General features: G+C 55.7%; 1 protein-coding gene across 4 annotated transcripts in view; it reads right to left on the bottom strand.

The window, feature by feature from the left end:
• CLASRP (CLK4 associating serine/arginine rich protein) overlaps positions 1 to 15,244 on the bottom strand; it is a 31,890-nt gene that overhangs the window by 2,998 nt on the left and 13,648 nt on the right. For all 4 annotated transcript variants that reach the window (XR_010153588.1, XR_001711846.3, XR_010153589.1 and 1 more), the window contains exons 4-14: positions 15,056 to 15,157; positions 14,771 to 14,850; positions 11,395 to 11,479; positions 10,034 to 10,182; positions 8,568 to 8,664; positions 7,466 to 7,544; positions 7,306 to 7,379; positions 5,744 to 5,785; positions 3,705 to 3,920; positions 3,302 to 3,589; positions 353 to 610 (exon numbers count right to left, since the gene is read on the bottom strand). Coding sequence is in view for 1 of the 4 variants with exons in the window: in XM_016936183.3 (XP_016791672.2) it covers positions 353 to 610; positions 3,302 to 3,589; positions 3,705 to 3,920; positions 5,744 to 5,785; positions 7,306 to 7,379; positions 7,466 to 7,544; positions 8,568 to 8,664; positions 10,034 to 10,182; positions 11,395 to 11,479; positions 14,771 to 14,850; positions 15,056 to 15,157 (1,470 nt within the window). In the remaining 3 variants the exon portion in view is untranslated. The remainder of the gene's footprint in view (positions 1 to 352; positions 611 to 3,301; positions 3,590 to 3,704; positions 3,921 to 5,743; positions 5,786 to 7,305; positions 7,380 to 7,465; positions 7,545 to 8,567; positions 8,665 to 10,033; positions 10,183 to 11,394; positions 11,480 to 14,770; positions 14,851 to 15,055; positions 15,158 to 15,244) is intronic.

The raw sequence follows: 15,244 nt of genomic DNA, 5'->3' as shown, positions 1-15,244 counted from the left end.
CCTCAGCACTGCCCTCAGACCAGGCAGCCAAGGCATGGGCCTCAGATGCCCCAGGGTGCAACCATGTCCCTCTCAGACCCCACAGAACCTGTAAGACAGGGACCTGTCCCCCTCTGACCCTCACCCAGGACAAGGTTCTAATTGTGCAGATCCTCCAGGATTTGGTGTGTCCTCCTCAGACCCCCCAGGCCAGGGCTGTGTCCCCCTGAAATCCACCCTCCCAGGCCAGGGCCATACACCACCCCCCAGACCTCCCAGGGTAGGGCTAAGTTCCCCTCAAAAAGGAAACAGTGATGTTCACCCTCCCCACCCGAAATTGGCAGCCCTCTTCCTCCAAACCCGCCCCGCTCACTTTTTCAGCTTCTCGCCCACAGCAGGGGACGCGGCCGGCCTGGTCAGCTTCTCTCTTGCGGGTGATGGCGAGGGGCTCTGGCTGCGGCTGCGGCTGCGGCTGCGGCTCTGGCTGGGGCTGGGGCTATGGCTGCGGCTGCGAGTCAGGCTGCGACTGCGGGACGGGCTGAGGGACCAGCTGCTGCGGCTGCGGCTACTGCTGTGGTGCCTGAGGCCCCGGCCGCCCCGCCTGTAGCGGTCCCCTGAGTGGGAGCGGCTCCTGGGGATGCAGCAGGGCGGGAGGAGGACTGTGAGGCTCCAGGGACCCCAACCGCACCCCACCCTGGGTCCGGATCCACAGTCCTCCTTCCTGCAAGGCCCAGGGTGACAGGCTCGACTCTCCTCTCCTGCTACTCTCCCTCCAAAATGTCCCAGAGCGGCATTCCGGCCTCCCTCCAGCTACAGAGATGGCGCTCTAGATACACTCAGCCTAAGGGCAGTCCTGCCATCATGAGCCCTGCCTGGCCCACGTCACCTCTCCCTCACTAGACACCCGCTTGCTAACTTCCCGGGAGGTGAGCTCTGGGAGGGATGGCTGGCTCCCCCTTTATGAGACGTGTCCAGCTCAGGCACAACAGTGTTCCACGGTGACCTCATCTACACCCTCACCCACCACCTCATCCTGCTTGTGTCCAGGATCTCGACAATAGTGGGGACCACCCCTTGTCCTCCACCAGTCTCAGCACAGACCTACAAGTTCCAGTCTGGGGATGCGGAACCCCATCCTCTCCCTGCTCAGGACACTGGTGGGACTCTCCACCCAGTGCCCACTCTCAGGCTGGCATGCAAGATGTGCCCAGGTCCCACCTGTCCCCCAAGCCTTTCTCCTGTCATTGCTCTGGGTAAGCTACAAGGAATATATGACCTGGAAGCCAATTCTGGGCCACACGCTGACTCTGCTTGGGCTCTTTTTTTTTTTTTTTTTGAGACAGAGTCTCTCTCTGTCGCCCAGGCTGGAGTGCAGTGGTGCAATAGCTGGGCTCACTGCAACCTCTGCCTCCTGGGTTCAAGCAATTCTCCTGCCTCAGCCTCCTGAGTAGCTGGGATTACAGATGTGCACAACCACGCCCGGCTAATTTTTGAATTGCGTTTTTATAAAATAAAAATTTGTTGTCATTATTAAGAAAACAAGGGCCAGGCGCGGTGGCTCACACCTGTCATCCCAGCACTTTGGGAGGCCAAGGTGGGTGGATCATGAGGTCAGGAGTTCAAGACCAGCCTGGCCAACATAGTGAAACCCCGTCTCTACTAGAAATACAAAAATTAGCCAGGTGTGGTGGCGCATGCCTGTAATCCCAGCTACTTGGGAGGCTGCGGCAGGAGAATCACTTGAACCCAGGAGGAGGAGGTGCAGTGAGCCGAGATTGTGCCACTGCACTCCAGCCTGGGTGACACAGTGAGACTCTGTCTCAAAAAAAAAGTAAAGGAAACAAGAGCTATCCTCTAAAAATCCAGACCCTCAACTTCTCCTGAGAACTAGAAAGACTGGGTGACACTAGACCTGCTGCTGAGCGGTCAACGCCCCGACTGGAGGGAACATGTGCTTGCCAGGTCAGCAGGATCTCTACCTGGCCCCTCTACTTTACCTGCCAGACCCTGAAGGCAGCTGACATGGTGATCAGTGCCACAATAACGCAGGTAATGATGCTGACGATATTAACGGCACTTAGCCAGCACCAGCCCTGTCCTAAGCACCTTACATGGGTTTACCTGTTACACCTCTAACAGCTCAGAGAAGCGGATGCTATTACCACGATTTTACAGAATTAGAGGCCCAGGGACTCTACACTCAGGCAGGTGCCCTGCAGTCTATGCTCCTACCAACCCAGCGTCGCTGCCCTTCCCAGGGCAGCCCTGACCTCAACAGGCAAGGGGACCGGAAGGGGGTGGACCAGTCCCCAGGTGGCTTTATTTTCTAAACCATCCCTAGAGCTAGCCTCTCACCGTGTCGTCTCCAAAATGAAATGTCTTTTTTTTTTTTTCTTGAGACGCAGTCTCACTCTGTAGCCCAAGCTGGGGTGCAGTGGCACAATCTCGGCTCACTGCAACCTCCGCCTGCAGGGCTGAAACGATTCTCGTGCCTCAGCCTCCTGCATAGCTGGGACTACATGCACGTGCCACCACGCCCAGCTAATTTTTTTTTTTTTTTTTTGAGACGGAATCTCACTCTGTCACCAGGCTAGAGTGCGGTGGCACGATTTCAGCTCATTGCAACCTCTGCTTCCCGGTTTCAAGCGATTCTCCTGCCTCAGCCTCTCAAGTAGCTGGGACTATAGGCGTGTGCCACCACACCCAGCTAATTTTTTTTTCAGTAGAGACGGGGTTTCACCATGTTGCCCAGGGTGGTCTCGAACTCCTGAGCTCAGGAGATCCGCCTGCCTCGGCCTCCCAAAGTGCTGGGATTACAGGTGTGAGCCACCACGCCAGGCCAAAGAGCTGTCTTGATTTTTTCCACCCGCTTCGCTTCCCCATCCGCTCCTGGCCACACAGGGACGCGCCCCTCCCCCTCCGCAAGGGGTTTCCCAGCCCTCAAGGCCCGGACCCGTCCCTTCAAGCTACAGAAAACCCTGGAGCGTCCATGCGCTTTCTACTCCCCTCCACCTGGAACCCCTGACAGCAAAAACAGTCTCCTGAGGAGAGAGAGATGCACAGTCTCCTCTCCACACCCTGTCGTGGAAAACAGCGGCTGGGATCCACCTCCACTGCCACCAGAACGCGCACGCAAACACCCATGCCTTGCCCTTTCCAACCAAGGGCTTCCTGCCGAAGAGCAGTGGCCTGTGCCTGTCCCCTTAGATGGGGTGTTCTCTGAGCTGGACGGCCAGGTTTCCTCCCTCTGAGCACCTTCTCCCCAAGATCGGAGACCGCGCCCCCCCCCGCCCCTCCCACCTCCACGCCCAGCCACACACACCTGCTTCTGCGCCGGGGCCCGTAACCACCACGCCGGGCGGGCGAGCGGGAGTACCGGTGTCCGTCTCGGGAGCCCCCACCTGAGTGCCGCCGGCCACGGCTACGGGACCGGGAATATCGCCGGGAGCGGGAGCGGGAGCGGGACCAGGAGCGGGACCGGGAGCGGGCGTGGCGGCCGGAACGGTAGTAGCCCCCACCACGGCGAGAGCGGGAGCTGGAGCGAGAGCTGGAGCGGGAACTGGAGGTCCTCGAGGCAGAAGAGGAGGAGGAGGAGGAGGAGGAGCGGCGGCTGCAGGCGGGGCACGGAGGGCCGGTCAGCGCAGGCCTGAGCCGCGGCCCCCCTCTGCCCCGGGTACCCCCCATGGTGACCGGGGCGTAGGGCGGGCGGCGTGAGCGTTACCGACCGGGCGCTGGCATTACGTCCCGGGGCGGGGCCGCCAGGCTGGGGAGGTGCGGGGGGCTTCCCTGTGGTGACTCCTGATGCTGCTGCGGCAGCAGCGGCTGCGGCTGCCTCCTCATCGCTGCCCCCAAAACTGGTGATGAACGTGATCTTCTCCTCGCGGCCCGGGGTCGGGGAGCGGGAGCGGGAGCGGGACTCTGAGCTGGACTCCGAGGGTGACCTGCGGGTAGGGAGGAGGAGGCTCACTAGCTCAGGCTCCCGGAGCCTCTTCGGGAACAGCACACACAGCAGATCAACAGCAGCGCCAGCGCGGGCCACAGCGACCCGGGAAACCAGGCGGGTGGATGGAGCCTGGAGGGCAGTGGAGACCCAGCTCTGGACAAAGACTTGACTCACAACCATGAAGCCTTCGCTAAATAACCAGGAAGGACAATGACACACAACTGCTCTGATTTTATGTGGCTATGAAAAATGGATGAGCAGGCCGGGCGCGGTGGCTCACACCTGTAATCCCAGCACTGTGGGAGGCCGAGGCAGGCCGATCACTTGAGACCAGGAGTTTGAGACCAGCCTGGCCAACAAAGCAAAACCCTGTCTCTACAAAAAATACAAAAAAAATTAGCCGGGCATGGTGGCGCGCACCTGTAATTCCAGCTACTCAGGAGGCTGAGGGCACGAGAACTGCTTGAACCTGGGAGGCAGAGGTTGCAGTGAGTCCAGGTCACGCCACTGCACACCAGCCTGGGCAACAGAGTGAGACTCCATCTCAAAAAAAAAAAAAAAAAAAAAAAAAAAAAAAAAAAGATAAGCAGATCTCTGTACAAAACACAGAAAAGTTTTACTCAAAAGATACATGGATAATCTGGGAGGAAAAAGCAAGTTCTAAAACACTGAGTGTGGTGCAATTCTATTTTAGTAAAATAAAAACAAAGTGGCCAGGTGTGATGGCTCATGCCTGTAATCCCAGCACTTTGGGAGGCCCAGGTGGGAAGACTGCTTGAGGCCAGAACTTCAAAACCAGCCTGGTCAACATGGTGAGCCCCATCTCAATATTTTAAAGAAAAAAAAAAAAAACCTGTTTTTTAATATATAAAATTTTAAAAATAAAAAGAAAGTATCTGATATTCCTGACACTCCCATGTGTGGAGCACTAACCTACACCTTTTATTTCCCCAGAAGCCATTCACACCTTATCTCATCTAACCTCGACCCACAGCCCCATGAGGAAGATCCCATTCCCACCCCCATTCCGAAGAGGGAACTGGGCTTCAGAGAGCTATGGAGCTTGGATGAGGGGGAATGGGATCAGACTGAGCTTGGTCCCTCACAAAATCCCTTCTCCAACCACTCTTTCATCCACGAGACAACGACCTGTGCCCAGCGGTGCTACTGAGTGCCCGTTATTTCCCACTGGCCACTTCTGGAAATTGAGATTAAAGTGACTTGATTTCTCAGTCACACTGTTTTGCCATATTTGGTCATTTTTACCACAAGGCTGCACTGTATTTAAATCAGAAAAATAAAATAAAGAAGCTTCAAAGATAAAGAAAATTTTATTGGCCGGGTGCGGTGGCTCACGCCTGTAATCCCAGCACTTTGGGAGGCTGAGGTGGGTGGATCACGAGGTCAGGAGATTGAGACCATCCTGGCTAACACGGTGAAACCCTACTAAACTCTACTAAAAATACAAAAAATTAGCCAGGCCTGGTGGCGGGCACCTGTAGTCCCAGCTACTCGGGAGGCTGAGGCAGGAGAATGGCGTGAACCTGGGAGGCGGAGCTTGTAGTAAGCCAAGATCGTGCCACTGCACTCTAGCCTGGGCGACATAGCGAGACTCCGTCTCAAAAAAAAATTTTTATTTAAAACTGGGAAAACAAGACAGTGATCTGGAAAACACAAAAATGATTCAGACCCAGAACATATCATGCAGTCTGTGATCTTGGGGTGGCCTAGCAGGGTGAACCTCCCATCCCCTCCTCAGCACCCCTGTCCCCATCAGGAGGCTCCCTGTCTGCTATTCCCTGGTCCTCCAGAGCAACTTACCGCTTATAGGGGTCATAGGTGGGGCTGTCTCGGCGGGCATAGCTACAGAGAAAAGAATGGGGTGGGACAAATTAGGGCTTAAGATCTCAGCGGTCATGAATTTGGGATAAGCCCGCCAACCTGAGGACCCAAAGCTAGGTACCTGGCACAGTGAGGGGGCTGCTGACCAGGTTGGGGGCCTTCCCTTGATTCCTCCACCCACCCCCACCTCAGATCTGTCCAAAGCATGAACTTAAGCCCCACTCCACAATGTCCTAGGCCCATCATGACTCTGAGGAACTTGGACTTCAGCAGCTCTGGTTCTGCTTGGCCTCCTGACCCTAGAATGAAAGCATCCCTCCTCCCAATCCTTGTCTCTGGCTCTCACTGGGTCCGGGCTTACTAATGATGATGATGATGATGATAAGATTAAAATAGGCTGGGTGCGGTGGCTCACGCCTGTAATCCCAGCACTCTGGGAGGCTGAGGTGGGAGGATCACTTGAACCCAGGAGTTTGAGACCAGCCTGGGCAACACCGCAAAACCCCGTCTCTACTAAGTATTTTTTATTTTAATTAGCTGGGCGTGGTGATGCATACCAGTAATCTCAGCTACTAAGGAGACTGAGGTAGGAGGATCGCCTAAGCCTAGGAATTTGAGGCTGCAGTGAGTCGTGATTACACCACTGCACTCCAGCCTGGGTGACAGAATAAGACCCTGTCTCTGGGGGAAGAAAAAAAAAAGAGAGACTATCACAGCTGAGGAAACTGAGGCCCAGAGAGGTGAAGTCACTTGTCCAGCATTACGTAGCTCATAAAGGAGGAAACTGGGATCCAAACCCAGGCCCTATGGCCACCCAGCCTGGGCATTCCTGCACTACCCTCTGTGTGCCTCTGTGCCACCGCTGACAGCAATGACGATTGGTGCTATTCTTTAAGGAATGTTTCCCATACCAACCGCTGAACCTACAAGTTGTTTAAGCCTCACAGGAACTCTCAATCACTCTCCTTTAAGAGATGTGGCAAAAAGAGGCATGGGTTTGCACAGGGCCTCTCCTCAAGGCCTCCTGACCCAGGCTGGGCTTTCCTCTCCAAGCCAGCCTGCCTCATCCAAACCTGTCCCAAGACCTCCCTGTGGGGACTGCCCAGCCCTCTCTCCAGGTAGGTGGTAATGCCTTGTTTTCCAAAGGAAAAAATTGAAGCTCAGAGAGTTCGGGAAGTCACTTGTCCAAACTCCGACACAGGAAGAAGCCAAGCAGCAGAACTGGGTGAGAGTCCAGGGCAAAGCCTGTGCCCTCTCTGCCGCCTTGGTGAGAGCCTTATGCCGCCTGTGCATGGGCTCCTGGGAGTCTGGCAAGGGCCCCCAGTCCAGTAGGGTGAGGGGAGGGGCTGGCAAGGAAAGGAGTCCACATGGCCCTCAAGGCCGTTCCTACCTCTAAACCTTCACAATGGCCATGCATCGCCCCACTAGAAAGACTCCTTTCTCAAGTCAAATGCCTGCCTCCAAAGAGCTTTCTCAGGCCCTAAGCCCCCGCTCTCCTCCCCCAGATGCCAGCAGGGTGGGGGTTCAGGGAGAAGCCCTACCTGGGTGGGCTGATCTTGCGACCCCTCAGCCGCTTCTCCCGAAACTCTCTGCGCTGGCGTCGAGAGCGGCGTCCCTGGAGTAGGGTGGGTGCCAGGTTGGTGAGGGGGTGCCCTCCCTGTGACACACCCCTGTCCCCTTCCACTCCAGCCCAGACCTCACCGAGTACATGGCCTTCTCCTCCTCAAGAGCCTTGGCATGCTTGATGGCCTCTGCCTCCTCCTTGTCTTTCCGGAGCATCCTATAGAGGTGGGTGAGAATTAGGGTGGAGGATGCGGCAGGCCACAGGGTAAGGAGGACACAGACTGAGTCATCAGAGAAAGTGAGGGACCTGAGTCACCCCATGCCAGCCTGAGTTATCTTTCATTCAATGCCACTTATCAAGCACCCTCTGTGTGCCAGGTGCTATCTTAGGTATCAAGAACTCAGCACTGAAAAAAAAAACAGAAATCCTCACCTGCACGGGCTTACATTCTAGGAGAGAAGATAATGAGCAAGGGAATAAAATGTGTGGTCCATTAGATGGTAGAGCAAAGGCAGAGGAAGCTGCAGTTTTCAAGAGGGAGCTCAGGGAAGCCACACAAAACAGGGTATCTAGAGAAAAACCTGGGGGAGCAAGCTGCAGACGTCCGAAGCGAACAGCAGACAGAGTGGCCCAGGGGCTGGCCCAGGCCTCTGCACTTGAGGAGCAAGGAGACCGTGCAGGCTGGGCAGCGGGGGATGGTGGCGGTCGAGAGGACCAGATGGGTAAGACCTTTCGGCCATGGTGAGGACACTGGATGTTCCTGAGGGAGGTGGGAGCCACAAAGGGCTCTGGGCAGAGGGTGCCGTGCTCAGGCTCCGTTTCTGGTTCACTGCCCAGTGAGCTGGGACCATTCTGTGTGGTCTTGTGAGCTCAGCAGGGGGTGTGGCTCAGGGTAGAGGTACAACCAGCAACTGCCAGGATAAATAACCAGGGAATGAAGCCTCTCCACTAGAGGGCACTGTCCCCCAGCCTAGGAATCCCCAGAGCTTCAAAGAGTCAGATTCGCCCCAGGTCGCACTAAGTAGGGCAGGCTGGGTGACTTGGGTGCAGCCTGTTTCTGCACAGATGAAGTGGGGCCACGACCACCATAGGCTCAGGGACCTGCATGTGTAAAGTCCTGGGCCCAGGGCCAGGCACACAAATGCTCACAAACAGGATGGCTGTCAATACCGGGAGTAATAGTGAAATGCCAGGGTGGGGCCCACAGAATGGGTAGGGGTGTCAGCAGGCAGGCCTCACCTGACGAAGTCACCGTCGGCCATGCCATAAGTCGTGGCCTGTTTGTTGAGATCTGCCACCTGCTCCTGGTTCAATTCATCCACGTCCACCTCCACGTCTGCACCAAGAGAAGGGCTGTCAGGAGCCACGGCCGAGCGAGAGGACAGGGAAGAAGGGGCAGTGCTCCAGGAGGCGGGGATGATGGGGCGCCTGCCAGACTGAAGGACTCTTCAGGAAGGGATGGCATCAAGTCTGGCTCATCTTGGCATCCCCTAGGCTGGCACTGGGCTTGCCAGAGGTGAGCACAACACACAGTGGACAGAGGCAGCTCGGGGACAGGGCTTGAAGGGGCAGATGAACGGAGGAAGGGAAAGAGAAGGGAGAGATGGACGGATGGGTGGAGGGATGGATGAAGGGATGCAGGGATGGATGGATGGATGAATGGAATGGAGGCAAGGAAGGAAAGAGGGATGGGTGGATGGAGGGAGGGAGGAATGGATGAGTGAGACGTGTGGTGGGGTTGACGTGAGAGGGAGGACTGAACAGGGGCGGAAAGATGGCGGCTGGAGATCACGGTGGGTGGCAGGCAGGGTGTGGGTCACAGGTGTTTGGAAGCAGGGCGTGTGATAAGCCAGAGGAAGGAGGGCTGGGCGGAGGTCAATGTGTGGCTCTACAGAGTGTGAATAAAGAGCCAGCTACTGGGCTGAGCGCGGTGGCTCACGTCTGTAATCCCAGCACTTTGGGAGGCCGAGGCAAGTGGATCACGAGGTCAGGAGTTCAAGACCAGCCTGACCAATATGGTGAAACCCCCGTCTCTACTAAAAGTACAAAAATTAGCTGGGCGTGGTGGCGTGTGCCTTTAGTCTCAGCTACTTGGGAAGCTGAGGCAGGAGAATCACTTGAACCCAGGAGGTGGAGGTTGCAGTGAGCCAAGATCATGCCACTGCACTCCAGCCTGGTAACAGAGCAAGACTCCATCTCAAAAATAAATAAATAAATAAAAAGAGCCGGTTGCTGGAGTAAGAAAGAACCAGGATGAGAAAAACAGAGAGACTTGGGGGTGGTTTGATCAGTGGGAATCCAGAGGGGAGGTGAATGGCAGAGAGGAGGGTGAACAGATGCCTGGCGGATGGGGGCTGACTCTGTAAGAGGATGAATACTTCTTTTCCAGAGGAGGGAAGAGAGCAGGAGAGAGGGGCAAAGGCAGAGAGAGGCCGGCCCAAGTGGAGGAGAATGGAGCCAACACCTAGGAGGGGAAAAGATCATAGAAATAGCAGCCTAGAAATGAGAGATGAGTGAGGCAGAGGAAGGCCGGAACGGAGGAGGATAGGAGTGAGACAGGGGCAGCAGGAGGCTGGTGTGCCCTGGGGCCGGGGAGGGAGAGAGACACGGTTCGTAAGCACGGGGTGCCCCACAGAGGGTGAGGGACGAGACACAGAAACGATGCCCAGGGACTGCAGGTGGGGAGGGCAGAGAGGGGACCCCACCGATGTCGGGGATGACCTCATCTTCGTCCGAGTTGCTCTCCTCCTCGGCTGCTGACTCCTCCTCCTCTGGCTTTTCTGCCGCCTTCTCTACCTCGGCCACCGTGCTGTCCTCGTAGGTATAACCGATGGAAGCCTTCTTCTCTGCCAGCCTGAGAAAGGGGAGCTGGTGAGCCAGGGCCGTGCCCAGTGGAGATGAGGGCCCCAGGCTAGCCCCACACACCAGCCTCGAGTGCCACGGCCTCCTCCCCTCAGGCTCTCCCTCAGCCTAGGACCCTCTGCTCCTGCCCACACCCAGCTCCTCCCTCTTCCTCCACATCTGAGCTCTAGGGCCCCACCTGCCAAGAAGTCCTTGACTGGTACCCTAGGGTGGGTCAGCACTGTCCTGAGCTCCCCAGCCCTGCCTTTGTTGGGTCATCTCTGTTGGGGAAGGTCTGTCTCCCACCTAGACCATGAGTCCCACAAGGGCGCAGCCCAGAGTCCTCCTGAGCAGCCAGGTGCCCCAGCTTTGCCCTGAACAGAACAGGGCCTGAGCAGGATCCTGAGGCTGGGGCCGTGGACAAGGGCTGAAGTCTCCAAGAAGCTCCCAGTACAGTCCCATGGGACCCCTCCCAGTGGAGGAAGGCGGCAAGCAGTCAGGGGTAGCAGGAGGGAAGGTGTCACTGAGGGAGCTGCCCAGCCCCGAGCCAGGGCTCCAGGCTACCGTGCACCAGGGCAACAGCAGCTGGCCTGGAGGAGAGCTAAGCCCTGCAGAGGGAATAGCGTGTGTGAGGGCAGGAGGCCTGCGCTCATCAGACTGAGGTGGAGAAGAGAGAAGTGAGACTGCTTGGCCACTGCTCCTCAGAGGCAGCTGCTCCAGGATAAGGCCCGGGTCTCCCCAGCTACTCCTTGAGGGACGCGGCTTTAAGAAGCCTCTCTCCAGAGTGACATCAGCTAGGGCTGACTGCAAGCTCACTACATGGCAGGTGCTGGAATAGGTACTTCACAAGCCCCATCTCCTGCATGCCTCCCAACTCCAGGCAGTAGGGCCTCCTGCCAGCCCCATTTTACAGGGAAGCACAGCAAGGCTCAGACAATTCCCACTCAGGGCCTCACAGCCAGGACTCAAACCCAGGGCTGTCTCACCACAGGGCCTGCACCTCCCACCACTTCCCAAGCTGAAAATGCAACGCAGAGCCCTCGGCAAGCCGGGGCCCCCTGACAGGGCTTCTTCCTCTACACAGTTATTAATTGAGCACTGACTGTGTGCTGAACACCATCCTTGGTTTCGGGGAGACCCTGGTGAACAGGATGGAAGAGGCCATGCCTGGCTGGGGCTCCCAGCCCTCCTGCCTCAACCCCCTGCACCCCAGACCCCGACTCACTTCTTCTTCTCATCTTCGCTGGGTCTCTGGAGGCCTCCGTACAACTCGTCAATGTAGATCTGGTACAGGCACTGCTCCTCTGAGACTGCAGCAAACAAGAGACCCCAGGTCAGAGTGGGTTGGGGACACTAGGAATTCAGTGGGGGAACACAAGGGTGCGGTGGGGCAGGAAGACAGGTGCAACCCCAGTGCACCTTGGGGGGCAGTCACCACTTCCAGATAATCAAACTATGTCTGGTGGGACACAAGCAACTGCAGCAGAGCCTTGGACACACGACCTTGGTCAAGGGACTTAACACATCTGTGCCTCAGTTTCCTTTTCCGTAAAATGGGACCACGGGCAGAGTGAGTGCCTGGCCTGGTACTTGGGCACTCTACCACCATTCTCACTGTTTCTGGAGGCCTCTGGCTGGACCCTTCAGAACCATAACCTGCTCCTGAGTGCCACACGCCATTCTGACTGCACAGGTCACTCCACTGCATGCCTCTCTGTGGCTCATTTTAAGTTAGGTGTGGGCTGGGATGACCTGGGCTCTCCTGCACCCCCAACACCCAGCCTGGGGGACTCAACAATGTACCAGAGCCTTCCTGATCTTCCCTGCAGTGAGACACGTGTCCCTGACTCGCTGTGGGACAGTGGGTTGTAAGTCCCCTTCCTTCCTTCCCTCCCTAGGCCTCAGTTTTTCTTTTCTTATTTTTTTAAGACAGAGTTTCACTCTTGTTGCACAGGCTGGAGTGCAATGGCGCGATCTTGGCTCACTGCAACCTCCGCCTCCCGGGTTCAAGCGATTCTCCTGCCTCAGCCTCCCCAGTAGCTGGGATTACAGGCAGGCGCCACCGTGCCCGGCTAATTTTGTACTTTTAGTACAGACAGGGTTTCTCCATATTGGTCAGGCTGGTCTCGAACTCCCGACCTCAGGTGATCCACCGCCTCAACCTCCCAAAGTGCTGAGATTATAGGCATGAGCCACCATGCCCGGCTGGCCTCAGCTTTTCTATCTGAACAAGAGGTGGGCAGGCTGGCAGGCCAGAAGGGGATGTAGCACGGCCCTTCCTTGTTCTAGCAGATACCCCAATTTCTACTTGTTGTCTCCAAAGCCCAAAAGAGGCCCTGCTGACCCTGTCTTGCACAAGCGCCCTCGCTTTCCCTGCTCCAGCCACACGGGCCTTCTCTCTGCCCCTCCAGTGTGCCCACAGTCCTGGCTGACACAGGGCTTTGCACAGGCTGCTCTCAGCCTGGAATCCTGTGGCCTATCCGTGCCTCCCAGGGAGCTTCTATCCAGGACTTCTGTCCTATTTTTCTCAGAGAATGGCACACTGTCTGTCACATCACCTTGGTTTGCAATTGGCATCACTGACATTGAGTATGGAGCTGCTGCCCTCTCCCCTACCATTGCCACACCGCAGGTGTTCAATGACTGTTTGTGGAAGTGAATGAATAAATGCAGAGTGAGGCGAAACTAAGGGGAACCCTGGCTCTACCACCAGGAAGCCATGTGGCCTGGAATGATGGCAAAAACAGTATCAATTATAACACATGTCCCTGATTCTAAGGCCTCAGTGATCACTAGAATTTTGGCAGCCTCTGATTTTAGAAAATCAAAAAAGCATCTATCTTAGAAATAAACAAATACTGGACTAGCAAACCCACATGGAGGGCTGACTGTGCCAGGCTCGGTGCTGGGGTTTTATACACATCATCTCACTCAACTCTTACAACCACCCCATGCAACAAAATCAACACCACCACCCTTCTCGAGGAGGAAGCCGAGACCTGCCAGGTGGTAAGGGACAAACCCAGCAGAGAACTCCATCCTTCCCTTAACTCCACGGGGAATCCCAAGAAAGGGAATCTCAAGTCCTTCTTGGTAGGTGAGTTAGGAGCTTTCCATCAACAGGGAGCAGTGGTTAAGGACACGTGGAGAATCCCAGCTCCTTGGACAGGGTGTTCCCCCTCGACATTCTTGTCTGTAAAATGGGGTGACGGCCAGGCGTGGTGGCTCACGCCTGTAATCCCAGCACTTTGGGAGGCTGAGGCGGGTGGATCACGAGGTCAGGAGTTCAAGACCAGCCTGGCCAAGATGGTGAAACCCCCGTCTCTACTAAAACTACAAAACTTAGCCGGGCATGGTGGCATGCGCCGGTAATCCCAGCTACTTGGGAGGCTGAGGCAGGAGAATCACTTGAACCCAGGAGGCGGAGGTTGCAGTGAGCTGAGATTGCGCCACTGCATGCCAGCCTGGGCAACAGAGTAAGACTCAATCTCAAAAAAAAACAAAAAACCCCAAAACGGGGTGTCACCCCTACCTTGCTAGGTGGTTGTGCAGATGTAATGATAATACAGACAAAAAAGCCCAAGTCTGTTGGGGTCCAAACCTCCCTGGGCAAGCCCAGAGCAGCGAGAAGTTTCCCTGAGCCTCTGTTTCCTCATTTGGAAAATGACAATGGTGATAAGGCTGGGCTGGGAGAAAATTCCTGGACATACATGAACACTTGGCAAATTGTCAAATGCTGGCAAATATTCATTTAAATCAAGGAGAAATTTCCTTTTTAGAGCTCACAATCTGATCTGTGCGGGCAGAGTAAAATACACAGAGGTAAAAAATCTGTTCCTGGCTGGGCATAGTGGTTCATGTCTATAATCCCAGCAATTTGGGAGGCCAAGGCAGGAGGATCACTTGAGCCCAGGAGTTCAGACCAGCCTGGACAACACAGTGAGACCCCATCTTTCTAAATGCTTTTAAAAACGTATTCTTGGCTGGGGGTGGTGGCTCACACCTGTAATCCAGCACTTTGGGAGGCCAAGGTGAGCAGATCACCTGAGGTCAAGAGTTCGAGACCAGCCTGGCCAATATGGCGAAACCCCGTCTCTACTAAAAATACAAAAAACTAACTGGGGGTGGTGGCGGGCACCTGTAATCCCAGCTACTCAGGAGGCTGAGGCAGGATAATCACTTGAACCCAGGAGGCAGAGGTTGCAGTGAGCTGAGATCACACCACTGCACTCCAGCCTGGGCAACAAGAATGAAACTCCGCCTCAAATAAATAAATAAATATAAATAAAATAAAAAAATAAAAATAAAAACATATTCTTGCTATTTTCTCTATTTTTTAAAGAAAAACGGACCACAGAGTCAGAAGGCATGGTATATGGACGTGACTCTGCTGGGAACAACCCATTCGGCAGACATCCCCTATACCAAATCTAGAAGGGGAAAGAGATGCAGGCAAAGTGAGTCTATCGTAGAGCTGGAGCCGGAACCCAAGGCCCTTTAGTAGAAAGTATGTGGATAAAACTTTTCTTCCCAAACCTATCTAGGTCTTCGAGGCTCCAGGCTCAAACCCCACACCCCACTTCCCCCTACAGATCACTCACTGCCGGCAAAGTCGTTCTGCACCAGGCCTCTGTAGCGCTCGTAGTTACACTTCCGTTCGTCCGACTCCTGTTCTGGGGAGCTTTAGGGAAGGGCGAGACCTTGAAATCAGAGAGAAGGAGTGGATCCCACCCCAAGCCAGCAGGAAGGGAAATGAGGCATCCCCCTCAGGCTCAGGGCGGTACCAAATAGGATCGGCTCCTAGGAAGGTGACAGGCAGGCTGGGAAAAGAACAGGGGCTCCTGGGTATGACACTGTGCCTGGCAACCCCCTGGGAGGTGGCTTACATGGTGGTGAGCAGAGGGGGGGCGTAGTCGGGGATGTGGTCCAGGTGGGCACGGACATCGAATCTGTCAATCATGTTGTTGGTGTCCCCCTGCCAGGGCATCCTGAAGTGGGAGGGGAGCAAGAAAGCAAGAACCTCAGGGTCCATACTGCCCAGGACACAAAGCACCTGCTCCCTGCCAGCTGAGGCT

The sequence above is a fragment of the Pan troglodytes genome, chromosome 20 (assembly GCF_028858775.2).
Source record: "Pan troglodytes isolate AG18354 chromosome 20, NHGRI_mPanTro3-v2.0_pri, whole genome shotgun sequence".
NCBI classification, from domain to species: domain Eukaryota; kingdom Metazoa; phylum Chordata; class Mammalia; order Primates; family Hominidae; genus Pan; species Pan troglodytes.
Note: the sequence above shows the minus strand (reverse complement) of the source record. Positions and strands in the feature narration are given on the sequence as shown.